At 39.3% G+C, this 23,130-nt stretch overlaps 1 protein-coding gene across 2 annotated transcripts in view; it reads right to left on the reverse strand.

The window, feature by feature from the left end:
- Positions 1-23,130, reverse strand: part of FYB1 (FYN binding protein 1) — a 113,526-nt gene that overhangs the window by 58,686 nt on the left and 31,710 nt on the right. For both annotated transcript variants that reach the window (XM_077816783.1, XM_077816782.1), the window contains exon 2: positions 8,195-9,362. In XM_077816783.1, coding sequence (XP_077672909.1) covers positions 8,195-9,362 — 1,168 coding nt within the window. The remainder of the gene's footprint in view (positions 1-8,194; positions 9,363-23,130) is intronic.

Raw genomic sequence — 23,130 nt, forward strand, 5'->3', positions numbered from 1 at the left:
GAATCCTTACTGACCTTTCAGAATTAAATCATATGGTACTTATAATTTCATTGTTACTTCCCCTTTCTGACTAGTGTTTTCAATACTGACCCTAATGTAAATAGAATGAGGAGTACTTGTGGCACCTTAGAGACTAACAAATTTATTAGGGCATAAGCTTTCGTGGGCTAAAACCCACTTCATCGGATGCATGCAGTGGAAAATACAGTAGGAAGATTTATATACACGGAGAACATGAAAAAATGGGTGTTGCCATCCCAACTCTAACGAGACTCATCGATTAAGGTGGGATGGCAACACCCATTTTTTCATGTTCTCTGTACATATATATCTTCCTACTGTATTTTCCACTGCATGCATCCGATGAAGTGGGTTTTAGCCCACGAAAGCTTATGCCCTAATAAATGTGTTAGTCTCTAAGGTGCCACCAGTACTTCTCGTTCTTTTTGCTGATAAGGATTAACATGGCTGCCACTCTGAAACCTAATGTAAATGTAATCCAATCCCAACCCCGCTGCCTGTGGTGATCTCCTCATAGCCAGCACAGTCTCCATTTGTTAGTATACATATGGGCTGATTCAACAAATCTCATGCAAAACTCCATCACACAAGTCCATCCCTACTCAGCAAAATACTTAAGCATGTGCTTAACTTTAATTTGCTATAATATTAATAGAAAACAAACATCAAAGAGGCACTAACACAACTGAAACAAACACAGGTGAAGTGAATTCATTTTGAAATTCAAATAGGTACTTGTAGTATTTTTATTTTATAATATTTGTTCAGCTCTGCTGAACAGCATTGACAGCTATATTTACATTATTTATATTGGGTCTAATCCTGAAGTCCTAACTCAGGAAAAATTCAAATTGATTTAATGTAAGTTTCCGTAACCAGGACTTCAGGACTGAGCCCCCCTAAAACCTACACATAAATTGTAACCTCATATCTCAATAATGTTGTAATAATTTAGGACTTATTTTTATAACCCATATCTTGGGCTTTGTTTCTCAATGACCAGCTCGTATGGAAGGGAAAGGGCGTCCCTATATTTGATAGTAAAGGAGGAATAAGAATGTGGAGATATTCCTGAGAAGATCCTCAGCTGGTGGGAATTGCCAATTGATGGAGTTACAATTCACACCAGTTGAGGACTGCCCTCCCTTCAGTATATTTTTATGGATAATTTTTCTCTCTCATCTTAAAAAAACATTTCCCCCCAAAAAATATTGCTGAGCACACAGCAAAGGAAGTAATTGGTAGAATGCATGTGTATAAATACAGATTTGCAACATTTTTGCATTGTAGCAATCTTTGTGGTATTTTGCTTCCTCTTAAATATTTACAACAGTGGCATACAGTATCTTACACAACTTTCTGATGGGAAATACTGGAATTTACTTTCTTCCAGTAGATATTCTTTCTGTGCAGTTAAGTAGATTTACTTGCTTAAAAATATATCAATCTCCCTGTCTAATTGGGTGTTTTTATCTCAAAGCTGTAATGATTTTGCTTACTACGCACTGCAGGACTGATCCTTAGCTGGTATAAATTGGAGTCACACTCCTGATTTCAGTGGAGTTTTGCCAGCTTACACAAGTGGAAGAGCTGGCTGGCCATGAATCTTTAAACACCTTGGTTGAAAAGGCAGTAGTCAGACAGAGCGGATACACAGGGTAAAATCTGGTGCCCCATGAAGTCCACGGCAAACCTCCTGTTTACTTCAGGGGGCCAGGATTTCATCAGTAATATTAAGCGAAGATACACTCTGTCCTCTCTCATGGAGACTTTCTTCCTTAATCTAAAATTAAAAAAATCTCTCAGACTGAAAGCATATGGCTGCTCTCTTAATTATGTGATCTATCATCACCGTGAATTGAGTTCCTACTCTGGGATTAACAAAAAGCAGAAAGGATTTGGAGAAGAGGAGTGTTTCAGTTGGTCCGCAACACAAACATTTGGCTTATGAAAGTTGCCCGGAGCACTTATGCTGCAATTGTGGAAGAAGTCAACACTATCTCTAACAAACCTTGAAACAGACATTATATTGATCCGGTGCTGTCAAACAACAATTTGGGAGCAGACCCTCAGATGGTGTAAGTTAGTATAGCTCCACTGAATTCAACAGAGCTAACAACAATTTATATCAGCTGTGAATCTGGCTCAGAACTGCTAAAATTATTGGCCCAGCTCTCTCTTGAATAGGTTCACAACTTTTCTTCTATTGCAAAAATTGGTAGTCTATTGCACATATTTATTTATTTATCTTTTCTGTAAAGTAATTTCTTCTTGCTTTCTCTATCATGAATGAATCTAAATGTACCTGTGTGACCACCATAGTTCTGATATCAGAGATGTCCCTAACCAGTTATTTGAGGATTTCATTCTTCACCAAATTTATCCCTAGAGCACAGGCATCATCACTTTAATATTTCTATTTTAACCACCAGTTACATTAACATTGTCGTGCTTTTATGTGGTAATATAATCATGGTTAGAGAGGTTTGGAACTAAAAAGTTATGAGTTTGTGACCCAAATTCCAACCCAAGCAATCATAAACTTCTGGTTTGATGATTTCAGGCACGTCTAGATGACCAATCTCCTCCTCCCTGCAGGTTATACTGAAAACTTTATATGGACTGATTTTCTCAGAAAGTAACTAAGTAATGGCATAGCATGTGGGAAAAAGTCCACCCCTTTCTATTCTAATTGCTTAAGGGACTACAGCTTTCCATTGCACCAGATACACTGTATCCCATCACACACTTTACATTATGATGGTTTTCATGGTAATTTTATAACATGGCTTTGAAATGAGTCATATTTTGCCAGGAGCTTTAAAATCTGATTCTCCTGGTCCTTAGAGATATAAAATGTTATAGCCCAATACACATCTGGAAGCAGAAGCCTTTGGGCTCTTTCATTCACTAACATAACCGACAACTTGCTTTCCACTAGGAGTCACACATAATAACAAAGGGACAAATTCTTCTCTCAGTTAAACCACTGTAAATCAAAAGTAACTCAGCTGACTGAAGTAACGGCAGTATATACATAGTCATATGGACAAATATTAGATTTATTAGTACATCTGTGAGGCAAAAATTTCAGCTCAAATCTTATTTTTCACTTTATGGATAATAAATAATAAATTTATGGATAATAAATAATAATAATAATAATAATGATGATTAACATAAAATCATGGAATCTAGAGATGGAAAAGACCTCCAGATCACTTAGGTCAAATCCCTGCCAACGTCAACTGGCCCAATCAGTCATGTATACTTCATGAATATTTTTAAATGTATGGCAGGATATTTTATCTATCTGAAATGACGAGGTAATCAAGATTGAGGCAGTCTGTGACACTTGTTGCTACAGCACTGTTGGTCTGAGAACTCTTTCAGCCAAGACTTTGTGGCATGTTGTATGACAGATGTGATCTCTTCTATTAGATACTAAAAACAAAACTATGGTCTCTGATAAAATGCCTGTTGGAGTTTTTGCTTTTTTTTTTTTTTTTTTAAGCTTCAATTGTTTTAGAAACTGATATTTCTGTCTCAAGTGAAACTTCTTTTCTTACCATATATTTTTGTTCTATTTATACCTGTGCTATTATATATATATATATTCCCTTTCTAGCAGTGAGGTAACAAAAACCAAAACCTACCAATCAAGCAAACAAACCCCCCCGGTAGTAATCCCTTAGGTCCTGATCCTGCAAACATACATGCACATGAGTAAGTTTATTCCATTGCATAGTTCCATTGAATTCAGTTTGTGAAATTGATTCACATTTTTATGATTACCTGATCATTATCTGAATACTCATAAATAATGAATTACTTGAAGAAGAACAGGACACCTAACTTGATGCTTTTATGTATAAAAATATTCACAAATCAGATTTTAAGACTTTTGACCAACTCTAGTATGTTCTATTTTTTTAAACAAAGTTGCTATTTTAATAGTGACCTATTTTAAATAACTAAAATAAAAAAAACGTACAACTTTGCAAGTCACTGTTTTGTTTTGAACTCGAATCAGAACTGCATTCCCTTTGCTCCAATATATTGTGCATCAGACAGTTAAGATAGTGTCATATTATTTTATTATCTTATTTGATTGTTAATTATTTAATCTGCCAATCTGTGATTTTGGGCAGCTCTCTGTGCCTTCCTCCCCTCCCCCTTCCACTCTTTGGCTGTTGTATCCATTTAGGGTTTGTCCACACAGTAGCTGAGGGGTGTAATTCTGAGCTAGGGTAGATGTACACAAGCTAGCACTGCTAAAGCTAGCATGTTAAAAAAACAGTGTGGCCATGACAGCATGGGTGACAGCATGTGCTAGCCCCCCGACTATGCACCCAGGGAATCAGGGGGGCTTGTTCTTGGGCAACTAGCCTGAGCTGCCACTGCTATTTTCAATATGTTAGCTCAAGCAGAGCTAACATGTCTCTCAACCCGAGCTCGGAATCTCACTTCCCAGTTGATGTGTAGACATACCCTTAGACCGTAAGTTCTTCAGGGCAGGGTATGTGTTTGTACAGCACCTAGCACAATGAGGTCTCAATATTGACTGGGCCTATAACAAAAATATTCATGATTATGATTATTGCTGCTTTTTAGTTATTTATTCCCACCTGCAGTTAAATACAGTGATTACAACAACTTTTGTAACATTTCCTTTATCCTTCTTTTCTTCTCAGGTAATTTGCTTCAGAAAGCGTCATCTCTGTGAAGTAATTTTTCTTTAAATTAAAAGGAGAAATAGGAGAGGTACCCTAAATGCCCTCCCTCCTAACTGATTCATACTCATTGCCTTTCAGTTCTGCAACTAATGTTCAAAAGCACAAATGCTCTTCATTCACAGGGTAGAGAAAAGGAAGGTCTTTGAGGTATTTAGGATCTTATCCTGCAACTGATTTCACATGGGTGAACATCTCTACCCACATGAAGCCACAGGTGCAGGACTTCCTCTGTGCAATCAGTTGCAGGGTTGAAGACTTAGGCTGTCAATTACTTGGGGGAAAGGACCGTGTTTTTACTTATTTTTGTGAAGTCCTAGCACACTTTTGGGTACTCACTAATAATAATTGTTGTTATTATTATCATCTGAATATGGAAAGCCAATAGAGTGCCTATGATTTACGACTGAACTGATAATAGACTGCGCTGCATTTCACTCTAAGTGGGAATGGCATTAGTGGATAATACCACAGTGGTTTGCCAGCAAGTTTGCTCGTTCTCTGCTTACTCAGGACCCAAAATCACAGAAGTAAATCCCAGAGCAAAAAGGTGCCAATGGGATGCAGAAAGTGAAAATGATGACACTGTTGCAAAGCTACTATCCCAGGAAGTCCAACAGCTATGAATGATCTGTTTACTTGAAAACTAATTTTTCCAGGAGTTATTTTAATTTAAGCTACCTAAGAACTCACCCATCCATCCTCAAGTACAAGGTATGTTGAGCAACCTACAAGGATATTAGTGGTACCTATTGGAAGCTAGTAATTTTGCTTCGACATAGTTTTATTACTATTATTATTACAGCATATTTGAGGCACTTGACAGCACTAGTACGATCACATGGACTCTTCACCAAAGAGTCTACAAATGAAGTCCCTGATCATGCAAGCTGGTATGCATGGTTGAACCTTTGCACCCATGTGGAGCCAAGTGCAGGATCAAAACCCAAATCATTTATTAAAAATTAGATTTCTAGCCCCGGTGGTTGCAGAGGAAAGCTTGAAAACATGACCTGAGAGCACCCTGACAGCTCAGAAAACAGAGACAAATATGATGAACCTCATATTTATTATTCTTTTAAAATCCCTTGATCTTTTTGGGGCCTGATTCCTAATTTTTTTTAACACTGGTTAGTAATTTTGCTGTTGTTTTTGATTGATCTCTCTGAGTGCGTTTCACAATTTATAGTGTCACTAACTTAAACAGTGTTCTCTACACTGGCACATAGATGAAGATTTGGCTCATGCAATGAATTAATGAAAACACTCAGAAAATACAGTTACACAGGAAAACCAGAATGTAGTGACTGATAAGACTGTGCACTTTAATTAGCCAAGCTTCAGCACGAACTCAGCACTGAAGGAATTAGCTGAATATAATGTTGCACCCATACTCTGTGTTCATAACATGGCTTTTATCATCAATGGACTCACCTCACCACTCTGAATTCTTTTCTCTATGGAGTCTTCATCTGGGCATAACATTTTGTTTATGTCCATTCAGCAGTATGTAAAAACAAATACCACAAAAAACATGCAATGCAGTGTTCTAAATATGAAAGTAACAAAGGCAATGGGGCTTGTAGACCCATGTCTACAATGGGCCTTTTTGCACCATCATAATTACATTGATGTAGCTGCACCAGTGCAAACCATTAGTGTAAAAAGTGACTTACACTCATACAGCTTAACCACCTCACACAGAGCTTTACCTGTTTGTGAAATGAGTTGAAGTCTTCAGCCAAAGAATGCTAGAGAAATTCAAAGTATTATTGTAATTATTAATCTGTGTGACATAACCCGAAAGCTCACTGTGCCAGTATTACTAACAACAAGCATTCAAAATTCATAAAACAAGCCCAGAAAGATCATGAGATTGAATTAAAATGTCATATTTTAAAAAATAATAATAAATTTGGTGTTTTTTTATTTATCTTCCTAAGCCCTCAGAGTACACTTGGGTCAAGTTTTGCAGCTTTTCTCTTAAACCAGGAGGGAGAGAAACTTTCTTTTTTAAAAATGAAAGCTGAGATTCTTGACTAATCACTTGACTCCTGGAGCTCAGGCTTTAAGAGAAACATCAATTATTGCAAGATTTGCAATAAATTGTGAGAGTTGACAACACTGAGATGCACGGGATTAGTTCAGAGAAAGTGCTTGCAGTCACTATATAGAAAGATACCTTAAACCAACAATTTCAAACCTGGGTGACGTCCGTGGAAACTAAGGGTGTTCAATACATTTGAAAATCTGACAACTTCTGCTTATATGGATTTAGGAGCCTAACTTTTAGGTACACATATTTTGAATGTTTGGCCTTAGTGGGTGACACATTTTCCAGAGTCTCAGAAAATCCAACCTGCAGCAATGGCAGGCACACCTGTTTTGGTGTGCAAAACTGTATCTGAAAAAGAGCAATTTATATGCACCTGCCCAGGTGCTGCAAGTGCACCAGTGAGAGGGAAGGGGTCTATCCATGCAGAACTCCTTGCGCAACCAGAGCCAACATTACTTATTTTGCACAAGACAATGATTGCATGCACACAGCTCTGTATTTTAGACAGTGACAGGCAGGTACTCACAAATACTGGAGGCATGTTTGCAGAGGATCTCTGTATAAAGCTGTCTCGGTATTTATGTATAGGTGATCACAAGCCTTGAAATTCAGATTGGGATTACTATTGCCAAAAAATTCAGAGGTTCTTGCTTCTTCATAAAAAATGAGCCAGATCTTTAGCTGATATAAATCAGCATAGCTCCATTGAAGCCAGTAGTGACACAATGATTTACACGAGCAGATGATCTAGCCTAGAAGCTGTTTGTGAAATCTGTATTCAGATCTGGATCTGAATTTCAAACAGCTCCAAATTTGGAGGACACTTGATTCTGAGGTTTTGCTTAAGGCCCATCTTTATAGATACATTTTAAAAAGGTGCTCTCAGATTCATGCATTGACCATAAGTAACCACACAAACGTTTGGGCATTTAAAATGACAAACCACAGTGTATCTAACACATGTAGCTATTTAGCTACCCATCTCCACCAGGAAATTGCTTTGCGAAAAAGGACATTTTACGACAACGCCTCATTTTAAGCAAACAGAAAATAAAAGCCTCATAGAAGAAATACTTGAAATATTTGATTCAAGTTATAACCACATCTAAGCAATTTTCAGAAACAAATACACAAATTAAAGAAGATGCCCCTTCTCCACTGGGTAATAATTGGAAGAATCAAATGATTTTTATTTTGCAACTATTTTTCTCTTGCTTTCAGTAGGTTTTGCCCTGTGCAGGGGACAACACTTGCAAATGAAAGGCTTAAGTGGGATTGGCGTGATGCACAGGCCTTACACTGTCCCTGAACACCATGGGAAATTTTACCCTGAATTAATTAAGTAGTAAATCAATACATAAAATAAGATAAAAAAAGGACTCACTGTCTCTTGCACTATTTTTTCGGAATCTTTCCAGCTCCACAGTTGGGGGTCTGCTGGGCTTTTGGGGAGGCTGGCCCAATTTAAATAATGGAGGTAATGCTTTGCGCTTGGGAGTTGTAGAATTCTTGTCTCCCTCTTCTCTCTCGCGGAAGCTGCCCAATGGTCCTCCTGCAGCAAGCTTGGCAGTTGGCTTGAGGAATTTAGGAGGAGTTGGACCAGAATCTTCCTGATTAATTTTACTGAGGAAAATATTCTTGGCGACCCCCGATCTATTATCTTCAGTCTTTTCTTCAACATTTTTTGGGACCTGTCCTGCATAAGCAAGAGAGCTTGGGGTGCTCCGATTACCAATAGATTTCAGAGTCACAGTAGGAAAATGACCACCCGGGGAATCGGTTCCATTACTGCTGTTTTCTGCTGTTTCCTTTGGTAATTTAAATGAATGTATTTTTGGTTTTGGGCCTAGAGAGCCTGAAGATCCCTTAGTCAGAAAAGCATGTCTATTGGAAATATCTTCGTGGTGGGAGACATCAGGATTTAGAGAAGGTTTTTGCCCAAGGGGTGGTTTAGGGAAAGGAGGCTTGGGGTCATTTTCTTGTGATGCAGCAATGAACTTTTCTTTAACCCCAGCTAGTTTGGGGAATGCTGGTTTTGGCTCACTCTCTTGTGATGCAGAATTAAAATTCGGCTTAGGTCCTGGCGGCTTTATGTCATTCTCCTGGGCAGTAGAGCTAAGGAACTTGTTTACAGAAGGTTTTGGAAACATAGGCTTGGGTTCTTCTTTTGACAGTTCAGTGGCTTTAGGACCCAGATATTTAGGGACTCCAGCTTTTCCATCAGCTTCTCTGTTAGCTGCATTAACTGGAGACCCGAACTTGTGTGCCACAGGGTTATGTTTCAGATAGGGAGGTTTTGGATCCCTTTCTGTTTTATCTTCAATAGAAGGTTTTACTCCAAATGACGGTTTAGGAGATGCAGACTTGTGAAAGGTATTGGGACCTGAAGGAGGACTGGTAAATTTCTCAAGTGCAGCTTTCCTTGCCTGTAGTCCTGAAGATGAAGGTTGTCCTGGGATTTTGAAGGGTTGATTGCTAACCGAAATGTCCTCTGATGGGTTGTTACCAGTGTTAAATTTCGCCATGAGGGACTTCACATCTGCCTTGCCATTCTACAGCCAGAAAGAACAAAAAAAGAAAGAGCAGCAAGTGAGAAGTCTTAGTTGCAATGTTCACATATACTGTACTTTAAAGGGTTTCCTGGTCTGAGGCTTGCAGCACTACTGATTGGTTGGGGAGATATTGTGACATATCTTCCTGTATGGCTAAAGAAGTTGAGTGTTTTGTTATATCTTTGCCGTGGTTAAACATTTTTTCAGAGTTTTCAGTTCAGACATTTTTTTTTGCTGAGTGGTTCTGTAGCTACTGTGCTGTTATTGTAATCTCTGTTCTTCTTTTCTTTTTATTTGCAGAAACTGGAAGTGCCACATTATACATAAACCTCTCCTTAATTCTGTAAATAACATCGCTAAATAAAAATTAGGCTCATCAGTCAGATTAAGCTGGTTTAGGGCCCAGATAATATACATAGTGTTATCTTGCCAACGATTTTGTGTTAACTGGAACTTTCTGGGATTTTGTTTTTTCAGTTTTCCTTCCCCCTCCTTTTTTCTCCCCTCCCTTCCCCTTTCTCTATTTTTTCTTTTCTATTTTGCCACTGAAAAAGGGGGACGGATGAGGTGGGGAGGAAACCGAGGGACAAAATGGGCGGGGAGGGGTTGAAATACTGTACACACCAAACTGGGTTTTTTTCCTCCTGCTTTCTTGAAAAAAATTAGAAAGAAAAAGCAAACCAAACCCCCATGTATACCAAAAACATTTTGTTTTGGTGAAGATTTCTGATTGTTAAAAAGCCCAGGTTTTGTTTGTTTATTTTATCAACTCTGCTCAGCACCTTGCAGGATCAAGCCCCAGATGTGAAATGAGCACAAATGCATGACACACATAGGACATACTATACTGAAGGTTCTATGTAATTCTGGAAAAGGAGGAAGCAATGAGTGAACTGCCTTATCTCACACCCCTTTTCCTACCCCAGATCCTGGCACTGGGGGTAAGATTCAATCTCCGAGAAGTCTATATCAAGGATACCCTTGGAAAGAATGGCTCATGAGAGACTGTCTCCTAAAACATACTTGCTACAGCAAATATGGGGGCATATGCTACCAGATGTGCAGACTATTTGAAATGGGAACTGTTTTGTTTGCGCATTCGGTTATCACCATTTATTAGCCTCAAAGTTAAAGTGCAGAGTTTACCATTCTAAAACGTGGGGTGATGTGTGAGTTGTCTGCAAACAAAGGAATATCACTGCACAGAACAATACAGCATAACTTCCGTACCGAGGCAAAGGGCTGAACAAAACTCAGAATTTTTGAAGGAGATAGAAGAGTTACCTATGTGCAGTTTGTTCTCTCACCCTCAATAACGGTGGGCAGTAGAACAGTTTTCTTTAGATTCACACTGTGCTAGTTATGTTTAATTCTGATAATAAATTAACCTACATGCACAACACACACTGAATCAGGGTTATCCACTGCTTTTGCCTACCATGTTATTGCAATGAATTAGATGAACTGTTTATGAATCATTCTAGCTAGGTATTTCTGGATTTAGTTTTTCTGCATTTCTCCCCTATCCTTTTAATGGCATCAGACATTTAGTCATTCCACACAGTTTATATACTGTACTGTGCAGTCACTTAAATAATACAGAAAGTGAACTAATGTGGGTGTTGTTTAAGAATATAGATAGACAAACTTCAGCCTTAAAGCACCCCATTGTTATCTCTGTCCAGCTCTCTTGCTTATGCAGGAAAGGGAGGAAGTTCACATTCCCTAGAGATAATACCTGGTTTAAACTAACTACTATGAACATGCGTGTAGTTACCAGACTAAAAGCTTCAACGAGCACTGATTTGCTCAATGGAAAGAGAAATTAATATCAGAGCCACAAATAGAACCCAGGCGTTCTGGCTCCCCGGTCTCTGTCCTCACTACACTTTTTAATATTGCCCTATTTATGTCACAATACACATATTTTAAAAACTTTGCAATACAATCCTAGCAATCAGAGATGTTCAAAACCTCCCCTTCAGTGTGTTTGAATGCTTCAGGAACATATTCCTTCCATCCACTGCTTAGTAGTTTGGTCAATTCACACGTGGCCATTTAAATTGATCCCTATAATCATACCGTGTTAAATGACAGTAATGTGAAGCTCACAGATACGAGCCGGTCACAGAATCTTACCATAGCTCTTTCCAACAGGTGTTGGAAATCTGGCTGCTAATAAAAAAGCTTTTTCTGTTTAAATCTGAGGTCTTGATGAAATAAAATTTCTGGAGCATCTTTTATTAAAAAGACAAACCATATGGAAAAAAATTCCAAATCCTACCAAACTGAGGTCGAGATGAATTGCTGCAAATAAACTCCTTGTAAATCGAAGATAAGAATGTAAGAATGGCTATACTGGGTCAGACCAATGGTCCATCTAGCTCAGTATTCTGTATTCAGAAAATGGCCAATGCCAGGTGCTTCAGAGGGAAGATACAATACTTCTGCCTTCCATAGTACACCTTCAGTGGAAGGATGTTTTCAATGGCAGGATAACAGTATTTGCCATATTCCATCTGATTTAAATAATACAGATTATTTTGGTTTGCATTATTCATGGTAATTTGTTCTCATATTATTTGGGCACAGTGCTTTGCTAATTCCCTTTGTGAATCTTCTGGGTCTTTGCAATAGGCAGCACTTACTACATTTATATATGCTTTCAAAATGTAATAAATCATTCACCTAACAGAATCAAAGGACTGGAAGGGACCTTGGGAGGTCATCTAGTCCAGTCCCCTACACTCATGGCAGGACTAAGTATTATCTAGACCATTCCTGACAGGTATTTGTCTAACCTGCTCTTAAAAATTTCCAATGATGGAGATTACACAACCTCACTAGGCAATTTATTCCAGTGCTTAACCACCCTTACAGTTAGGAAGTGTTTCCTAAAGTCCAACCTAAACTTCCCTTTCTGCAATTTAAGCCCATTGCTTCTTGTCCTATCCTCAGAGGTTCAGAAGAACATTTTTTCTCCCTCCTCCTTGTAACAACCTTTTATGTACTTGAAAACTGTTATCATGTCCCCTCTCAGTCTTCTCTTTTCCAGACTAAACAAACCCAATTTTTTCAATCTTCTCTCATAGGTCATGTTTTCTAGACCTTTAATCATTTTTGTTGCTCTTCTCTGTCCACATCTTTCCTGAAATGTGGTGCCCAGAACTGGACACAATACTCCAGTTGAGGCCTACTCAGAGCAGAGTAAAGCGGAAGAATTACTTCTTAGATCTTGCTTACAACGCTCCTGCTAATACCTCCCAGAATGATGTTCGCTTTTTTTGCAACAGTATTACACTGTTGACTCATATTTAGCTTATGGTCCACTATAACCCCCAGATCCCTTTCCGCAGTACTCCTTCCTAGGCAGTCATTTCCCATTTTGTATGTGTGCAACTGAATGTTCCTTGATAAGGGGAGTACTTTGTGTTTGTCCTTATTTCATCCTATTTATATAGACTATTTCTCCAGTTTGTCCAGATCATTTGGAATTTTAATCTTGCAACCCCTCCCAGTTTGGTATTGTCTGCAAACTTTATAAGTATACTCTCTATACCATTATCTAAATCATTGATGAAGATATTGAATAGAACTGGACCCAGAACTGATCCCTGTAGGACCGCACTCGTGATGCCCTTCCAACGTGACTGTGAACCACTGATAACTACTCTCTGAGAATGGTTTTCCAACCAGTTTTGTACCCACCTTATAGTAACTCCCTCTAGGTTGCATTTTCCGAGTTTGTTTATGAGAAGGTCACGTGAGACAGTATCAAAAGCTTTACTAAAGTTGAGATACACCACATCTACCACTTCCCCCCTTCCACAAGGCTTGTTATCCTGTCAAAGAAATCTATCAGGTTGGTTTGACATGATTTGTTCTTGATAAATCCATTTTGACTGTTACTTAACACCTTATTATCCTCTATATTTTTGCAAATTGATTGCTTAATTATTTTCTCCATTATCTTTCCAGGAACAGAAGTTAAGCCAAGTTAACATATGGCTACAGTAATATTTTCACTATGGGCTTCATCCAAAGCCCATTGGATTCAGAGAGTCTTCTCATGGATTTCACTGAGCTTTTGATCAAATTCAACATGTCTTCATAACCTCATGTATCATTTTTTCTTTCACATTATCAAAGCTAAAAGAACCCAAACCAGCAAATCAGATTCAGTATTCAATACATCGAGAACAAATAAACGTAATAGAATAGTACGTGTTTGCTCTGTGGGAAACCAAAACTTTCCCTTTATACATGCATTAGAAAATTAGGTACTCAGCTGTGTCCTCATTCCAACTCTGAAACACAATGGCTATCAATTGAAAAATGGAAGGGAATATCCTGAAACCCTTTCAATAATTTAACTAAATACACTATGGGACTGTGAAGTGCTGAGCTCCTCCCCTAAGGTGTTGGGTGCTCCTGCCTCCTGCTGAATTCATTAGAGGTTGGGGGAATTCAGCACCTTGCATAATAGGTCCTTCCATCTGTAAACTCTACCCTGGAGTTCTATTGTGCTTTGAACAAACAAGCATTCTTACCCTCTTCATACATGAATGCAAGCTCTGCAAAGAGAAGAGAGAGTGGTGACTGAGCATGTGCAGCAAGGAGACACAATTAACTATATGTCCTTTCTTACTTGTTTTTAGTAGTCAAGGTAACAGAACAAGAATCTTTTTCTCTTTGATTTTTTATTATGATTTCAAGTTGTGGAGGCCTTGTTTGTTATTCCTACTTGGGCTGTCAAGCGATTAAAAAAATTAATCACGATTAATCGCGCGAACAATAGAATACCATTTATTTTAAATATTATGAGATGTTTACTACATTTTCAAATATATTAATTTCAATTACAGTGCAGAATACAAAGTGTACAGTGCTCACTTTATATTTATTTTTGATTACAGATATTTGCACTGTAAAAAATAAAAAAATTGTATTTTTCAATTCACCTCATACAAGTACTGTAGTGCAATCTCTTTACCATGAAAGTTGAACTTACAAATGTAGAATTATGTAAAAAAAACAACTGCATTCAAAAATAAAACAATGTAAAACTTTAGCACCTACAAGTCCACTCAGTCCTACTTCTTGGTCAGCCAATCACTCAGACAAACAAAGTTGGTTACAATTTGCAGGAGATAATGCTGCCTGCTTCTTGTTTACAGCGTCACCTGAAAGTGAGAACAGGCATTCACATGGCACTGTTGTAGCCGGCATTGCAAGGTATTTATATGCCAGATATGCTAAACATTCGTATGCCCCTTCATGCTTCAGCCACCACTCCAGAGGACATGCTTCCATGTTGATGATGCTCGTTAAAAAAAAATGTGTCAATTAAATTTGTGACTGAACTCCTTGCGGGGGAGATTTGTATGTCTCCTGCTGTGTTTTTCCCACATTCTGCATATATTTCATGTTATAGCAGTCTCAGATGATGACCTAGCATATGTTCATTTTAAGAACACTTTCACAGCAGATTTGACAAAACACAAAGAAGATACCAATGTGAGATTTCTAAAAATAGTTACAGCACTCAACCCAAAGTTTAAGAATCTGAAGTGCCGTCAAAAATCTGAGAGGGACGAGGTATGGAGCATGCTTTTAGAAGTCTTAAAAGAGCAACATTCTGATGTGGAAACTACAGAACCCAAACCACCAAAAAAGAAAATCAACCTTCTGCTGGTGGCATTTGACTCAGATGATGAAAATAAACATGTGTCGGTCCACACTGCTTTGGATCGTTATCAAGCAGAACCCATCATCAGCATGGAAGCATGTCCTCTGGAATGGTGGTTGAAGCATGAAGGGATATATGAATCTTTAGTGCATCTGGCACGTAAATATCTTGCAACGCCAGCTACAACAATGCCGTGCAAATGCCGGTTCTCATTTGCAGGTGATATTGTAAATAAGAAGCAGGCAGCAGTATCTCCTGTCAATGTAAACAAACTTGTTTGTCTTAGCGATTGGCAGAATAAGAAGTAGGACTGAGGGGCCTTGTAGGTTCTAAGATTTTACACTGTTTTGTTTTTGAGTGCAGTTATGTAACCAAAAAAAAAATCTGCATTTGTAAGTTACACTTTCACGATAAAGAGCTTGCACTTCAGTACTTGTATGAGGTGAATTGAAAAATACTATTTCTTTTATCATTTTTAAAGTGCATATATTTGTAATAAAAATATTACACTGTGAGCACTGTGCACTTTGTATTCTGTGTTGTAATTGAAATCAATATTGAAAATGTAGAAAAACATCCAAAAATATTTAATAAATTTCAATTGGTATTCTATTGTTAGAAGTGTGATTAATCATGATTAATTTTTTTTAATCATGATTAATTTTTTGAGTTAATCGCGTGAGTTAACTGTGATTAATTAACAGCCCTAATTTCTACCTTGAGGGACAAATTCTGGCCCCTTGTGCACTCCTTGACAGGCCAGGTGGTGCACTGGAATCTCTGTGGGGACTAGGCCAGATACAAAATCTTCTTCATTCTTCCCCGGCCATGGAGTAGTCACCATATTTAGTGTGCTTCTTCCTCCAAAGGGGACAATGGCAACCTATTCTGGTGACCACATGTTTGTGCAGAAAGCTGCAAACAGTATGTTGCAGTTAGTGATATGGGCACTGGAAAAGACTCTGAAATTAGATTCAGTTTGAATAAATACCCAGATGTTTGGGTGCCTCGTATTCAAACCTGTTGGAGGAGACAGTCTCATGTGACCAGAGTTTAGATTTTTTACAATCTAGCAGGAAATACAATGAGAAGTATTTTGGCTTTTCAGCATCCACTCCCAGTCAGAAACAGTAAAATAATGAGGGGGAAAAACATACCCATGGTTTTCTAACTTCAGAAAAGATTTGATGTGAATGTGCTGAGAATAGGTAGCAACTGTGATTTTATCCAGACTAGATGGTCCAATCCTAGCTGCATTTCTCACATAGCCCAGTCTCTGGCTCCCACGGTCTTGATGCTGCAAGGAGCTTTGTATGGGCAAAACCCTATACCAGCACAGACTCCTATTGTCTTCAACAGAGCTCCACACCAGCTCTGGGGCCCACTTGCATGGAGCGCCTTATAGGACCAGGGCTTAATTTAATCTTGGTGTAAGCAAGTGCAACTCGCTATTAAATTTAGTGTAAGTGTGCCACATTACTTCAGGCCAGAATGGAGCCCAAATGCAACAAAGCTAATGGGTCCAATTCCAACTAGCTATTAAATTTAGTGTAAGTGTGCCACGTTACATCAGGCCAGAATGCAGCCCAAATGCAACAAAGCTAATGGGCCCAATTCCAATCTCATTGAAATTATTAGGAACTGTGCAATTGTACTTAAGTGGGAGCATGGTTTGGCCCCGAGAAATGATTTGTGCTCCATATACGCATCACATATACTCCATATACACTCACACTTTCCACTCTCTTTAATGCAAAGAGATCATTTCACTTTAACTTCCTCTTGTGGGTGTTCTTTTTCAAGCAAACAGCAGCACTGGATCAATCAACAAAGGAACAAAGTAATTTTGCTCCGAGCAAACGAGCACACACATGGGCATGCCCCCTTCCCTCAAGAGAGATACCAATCTTTACACAAAGCATAAGAAACACCCAGTTCTCATGAAAAATACATACAAACCTGACTTATAAAGGCAAAGCCATTTCCTCATTCTGGATACATTTTCCACCAGTGACAGCTTCTCTTCCACCTGCCATGTCTCTGTAACAGCTGGGGGAAGTTAGGGGCCATAATCAGAGCTTCTAAGAAAATCGAAACTCTGCAAAGGACTGAGGTCTGGTTGAGTTTGCAGAAGGCTTCATCAGTTGGATTTATGAGAAAACAATAATGGCATCAATTATCGGAGAAAAGCAATGTACTCCAGCATGTTTCATTACTTAATGAAAGAGCTGCAGCAGCTGCTAGCCACTGAGGGAAGTGAGACAGGTCAAATAAGGAACTGGATAGTAACAGTCCAGGAAAACTGGCATTGAAAGTGATAGAAAAATATAGATCTGAAAATTATTTTGCAAAATTCAGGCGTGATCCCTGGGAGGTCCTGGTGTCTTTTGCCTCCATTGAAGTCAAAGGGAGTGGAAAATGTTCAGTCACTTGGTGAACATGCCAGTACTTTTCAGGGTGGCTGAGTGACCGTTTTCTTCTCTTGGCTATCACTCTCTCAACATAGGGGCTGCAAGATTGTCACCATGCAGTGTTCTCCTTTTAGAGGAAATAACTATCTTCTCTCTTTCCTTTCCCTTGGGCACTGTTGTAATAACTGGGCTCTAGTTGACCTACCCAAATTGTAAACTCAACAGCTGGAGAGTGGGAGAAAGTCCACAAAATGTTGCAATAACCTGTAATAATAAATGTTGATGGAAAAGGTATAAAAGGACAGATTTCACCCATTCAAACAGGGCTACTGATACAACTTAAGGACTGTGTTAAGATCATTATTGGTAAACAAGATTGGAATAAAAAATTAATGGAGCAAAATTGAAAGCATTGGAAATAATGCCTAATTCGTGAACAAAATAATGAGAGGATGGGCTATTCCAACCACCAATCTGCTCCTTTGGGGTTCTCAGAGAAGCAGACTCTAGGGATCAGAATGGAATAGAATTGTGGGGGATTCTTTGGGGATAGCCCAACAGACTTCTGTTTTGCCCCAGAAACTCTGTCCTCCATCGGTGAGCCTCAAATATCAGTATGTCTAGATCAGCACATGACTGAGGATGCCAGACCATCATCTCTGTATCAGTGAGGACTCCAGCCTGACACATGAGGGACCCTGCTCTGTCTTCCCTTTTCTCTTGTGTCCCTTTTTGTTACTACCATCTGCTTCCGGCCCTCTTTCACTATCTTTTGGCTTTTCACCCGATTCACTATGGCATGGCATCAGTGTGACCGGATGAAATGGCTCATCCAGTTTGCCCAGACTCAGAAGGACCAGTGAAGGAGGGGGACCTAACCAGATCAGCCAGTCTCTTCACCTCAGCTTCACTCCATGTCTGTCCCTCTTACCCTCTTTACCTCGGTCACCCACCTCCTTCCCTTCCCTTTTCTTTTCTGTCCATTTAGCTGATTCTCTCGTAAGTAACATCCTTCTCCCACAAAAAAAAAGTGGAACTAACATGGCCATTGGTTATCATCATATTGTTCATTCTGCTTGTGCATTATATCCCGTCTCTCACCCTGTGTCTGTCTTGTCTATTTGGATTGTAAATGGGTCCTCATTCTCAGTTGGCCCTTACACACTACGCTAATAAACTTGATTATTAATAAACTAATAAAAATAGATGACATCCCAGACCAGGGAAATGAGCCAGGGTCAAGAGCAACAACTATCATGGCCAACCTGCCATCCTACAATGTCCATCCATCACTGAACAGCAACCTTGTATCCTAAGAACATCAACGAAAGCTGTATTCTGCCCCCTCCATCTCTCCTTTTTTGTGCATGCCAGTTTTGTCAAAAGCAGGAAGAGTAACTACTATTTACAGCTGCCAACTCAAAATTCAACAGTTTTATCTCCATTTAGAACAGAGGTTCTCAAATTGGGGGTTGGGACCCCTCAGGGGGTCGCAAGACTATTACATGGGGGGTCGCGAGCGGTCAGCCTCCAATCCAAACCCCGCTTTGCCTCCAGCATTTATAATGGTGTAAAATATATAAACAAATGTTTTTAATTTATAAGGGGGGTTGCATTCAGAGGCTTGCTGTGTGAAAGGGATCACCAGTACAATAGTTTGAGAACCACTAATTTAGAAGTATCAGCTGACAAAATAAGAGTCTCTCTCTCTCTCAAAAAGTGGTTTTGATTAAGTTTGTTTTACATAACCACTCGATTTCAAAAAGCTTTTTAAAAAATTCTTCTTTTTCTTTCTCGTGTATCCTAATCAATATTTTTTTTCAAATTTTGGCATGAATTTTCGAGTGTTTCTAGTTTGCCATGGGACTAAGCAGGTCGAAATCTCTGTACTCAAACCCCCAAATTATGTTTGACTGGTTAGTGTTGTAGTGATAGGGCTTGTTAACCCCTTGGACTTTCTGGAGCCATCTATTCCATCAGAATTAACACAACAGCCCTGTCTTCCCAAGCACTGAAAGCTATGGACCCCCACCATTACTTTCAAAGGATTTTATGCTAGCAAACAAGATCCTATGTAGTTTCAAGGAGATTTAGTTCAAGTTTTGGTCCAATGAATAAAAATGGTATTATTAGGAATAAAAAATCACCACAAAGTCGCTTCCTTGGCCAGTTACAAACAGGGAAGATCCTTAAACTGATACCTCATTCCAGGCTACCATAAAAAAAACCCCAACTAAAAACAACCACAACACAACACGCATAAGAAAACCCAACCAAACACAAAGAACGCTTAAGAAAATGCAAGGAAAGAAATCACTGGTCACAACCATAACATACCACTTGAGGTCACTATTTCTGTTAATCTTCAAGATGTAAGGTTTTTTTGAATCAGGGTGACTTTTAGTAAAGTCAGGAAATTACACAATGTGCATTTTTCAGAGAGAGAAGGGGCGATTTTGTGGCTCTTAAGTCTTGTGGTAGGTCTGCTTTGAGGTCTGTAAACAACGTATCATATTGTGCCATGATCTATTCTGCTCTCCATCTAGCTCAATTAACGCTCCCAAGAATAAGAGATTTTATTGAGGCAACTGGTATCGAATGTGCCTTTCTTCTCCTGGAATTCTGTAAAGTCATTTATAAAATAAACATACATGACATTTACAGGCATTCCGTTCTCCAATAATTTGGCAAAGACAGAAAAACTGGCAGTCTTCATGTTCTCTCAGTGCTGCAGAATCACAGGTTCACCTCCATTGTGGCCTTGCTATCTCTGTCTGTGCGCTCAGGAATCCATGCACAGAAGCGCTGAACCTGGCAGAAGGTTGCAGAATAAAACCTACTGGGGATTCCATTAGCTCAAGATTCCAATCAACAAAGAAGCCTTCCCTCTCTAATACTTACAGGATATTGGGCAAGAAGTGTAGGAGAAAAGGAACTAAAATGTGTTTATTCAGACTTCTGCTGCTGCCATCGGCAATATTCTCCATGTGATATCCGAAAGAAAGTGAGTGGCAGTTATACATTTAGCTCAGGAATCAGAAACAGAGCCTGCACCCCAGGAAGTCAGGGTGCATTTTACAGGATCTGGCCCTTTCCATGCCATGATTAATGAAACACAGGTGGAAATTCTCTTTCTTTCTTTCTTTCTTTCTTTCTTTCTTTCGCTTTTGTTTTAAAAGATTAATTTTTAAAACTAAGTGTTATATATGTGCCTGCATATGCTCTGTGGCACTGGGAGTATTTTATAAATAAAAAGGTAGGTAAATAGAATAAAGAGGGACAAATTGGTATGGATAAAATCATATTCCCCATGAACTTTAATTCAGCACTTGAACTGAACAAACTTGGGTCCTGATCCTGCAATCTGATCCACATAGGCTGACTCTGACACCCACATACAGCCCCCACAGAAGCCAGGTGGCATCAAATTGTGAAATAAGGGCCTTAAACTTTTGAATTTGGGCTGCACCACCAGCATTGTACCTACGCAGCTCTCGAGGTCGTTTCTGGGTAAGTTAATGCTGACCCTGCAAGCACTAATTTAGCTGAGTTCCCACTCCACAGGCTGCAAACACCAGAGTGGTTCCAGGGGGACCAGAATCTCCCTGGCTCCTGTCAAGAGACTGTGGGGAGGGGAAGCCAAAAGCCAACAGAGAAGTACGAAGACCTCCTTGGGCTTCAGGAGATCTACTAGATTTGCAGACCAAACCCTCAGCTTATTCTATGTGGAGTAAACGCCTGAGAAAATGATACTGGGGAAATTTCACTAAGATAGCTCCCTTGAGTTTCTAATTCTCAGACATGGGTAATCCAAGTAGAGAACAATCTGTCACTAACTCCACATCGGTATTTCCAGTGCATCTTGTCTTCTCTCTTTCTGCTTTTTAAATCCTAAAACCTTAACATAGCAAAGATCCAACACTGGCCGAGCATATGAGCTAGTATTAAGGCGAAGGTATTTGCTGCTAGAGGGCCATGTTATCTCTGTCGTGTGTATGTGTGTGTAAACAAACCACCAGTGTGTGTGTGTGTGTGTGTGTGTGTGTGAAAACAACCACCACCAGTTGGGTGACACAGTTGACTTTTTTGACCTAGTTGCAAAATTAAGTTGCAAGATTAAATAAAGAGATGTACACTTGAATTATCTAAATATCCAGTTTGGGACAAGACCTACAAGATAAAGAGGATTTAAAGCATGAAGGTTCATCCCCATCTTCTTTCCTTTCATTTAATTGAATTATGGGTGCTGTTCATTATCTTTTTAACAGATTTAATAATTTTATTAAATTACACACTAGTTTTCATTTACACAATTCCTGTTGTTGGTGAGCATAAGCAGTCAGCACCAAATGCGAAGCAGGATGACACTCATTGGCTGTTGCCAGTCTAGCTTTTGATCTGCCTGCCTGTTTGAGTGTTAAACCAGCAGCATTATTTTGCTACTGGTAAACATTGCTGCCAGAGTTTGCATACAGCATCAGCCCTAAGCAAATCTTGGGATGATCAAAGAAAGAGCTGCTCTTTGCAACTCTGATAAGAGTGTTTTTGCTTTTCATCTTTGTCACACAATGCAGAAGAGTAGAGTAAAAACAGCCCTGATTGCTATAATGCTGCTGAGAGAGTATACCTTATAACCAAAGAATGTCATTCAGTCGGAATCACAATCTATACAGTGAACTTGCAGTGAAGTTGCCCACTTTCAACGTTTGCAACAGATCACTAGATTATTTACAGTCAAAAATGGTGTTCAAATGCTTCAGGGGGCCATTTTACAACTGCCACAGCCTTCCAGTTCTTGTGGCTTTCCACTCAGTTCTCTGGTGTCACTGTGGCATTTACTGGTGAGTGATTTGGGGCACTTTTAGCAGGCACGTGAGACCTGCAGCTTTGAAAAGAGTCTCAAGATCTTTTTTCCTTTGCTTTCCAGCACTCTCAACAGTGCAAGGAAACTGCTCCATGACCAAAATACCCACACAAAATGATTCAGGCTTCCAGTAAAACAGACATATCACTCCGAAGACAGTAATGCCTGTTTGTGCCATCCCGGTCACTGTGTATAGATTGGCTCATTTGTGTGCCTGCCTGTTACACATTGACAAGTTTATTTAATGCAGTCCATACTGACTTCCTATCCCCAGTGTAGTGGTTTGTTAATATTCCTGTACACATCAGCCACCTCTATAACATGAGGTATATTCTGTGTTTCCAAGCATTTACTTAGTTGATCACCTTCCTGTGCCTTGGAAAAAAAGTTTTTTTAAAAAAGAAAAATAAACAAGTCAGCAGTAAAAAGGCAAAAACCCCAGGAAAAATAGTAAGTTCCCTCATAGAGCTTCCATAGGAAGAATGGTGGCCTGGCCTGCTTGTCTGCCCTTTAATTTGCTCACATCAAACATCACAGACAATTGTCCCCTGCTCTTATTGTATTTTGAGGGTTGGACATTCTCAGTAGAGGGAATTCCTTTAGCTTTGGAATTCACTGCCCACCAGAGTCGGGATCTTGTCACTTTTAGGGCACGATGAAGCACAAATCTCCTTGCTCCTGCTTATTCCTAACAGTTGGTGACATCCGGTCTCCTGGCTGGTTATCCCTTAAACTTGGTCCCTCAGCAAGTGGGTATTAGTTGAGAGGGGGAAAGGAGGGGAGCACTGTGCCTAATTTGGGAAG

The sequence above is a fragment of the Eretmochelys imbricata genome, chromosome 5 (assembly GCF_965152235.1).
Source record: "Eretmochelys imbricata isolate rEreImb1 chromosome 5, rEreImb1.hap1, whole genome shotgun sequence".
Classification (NCBI taxonomy): Eukaryota; Metazoa; Chordata; order Testudines; family Cheloniidae; genus Eretmochelys; species Eretmochelys imbricata.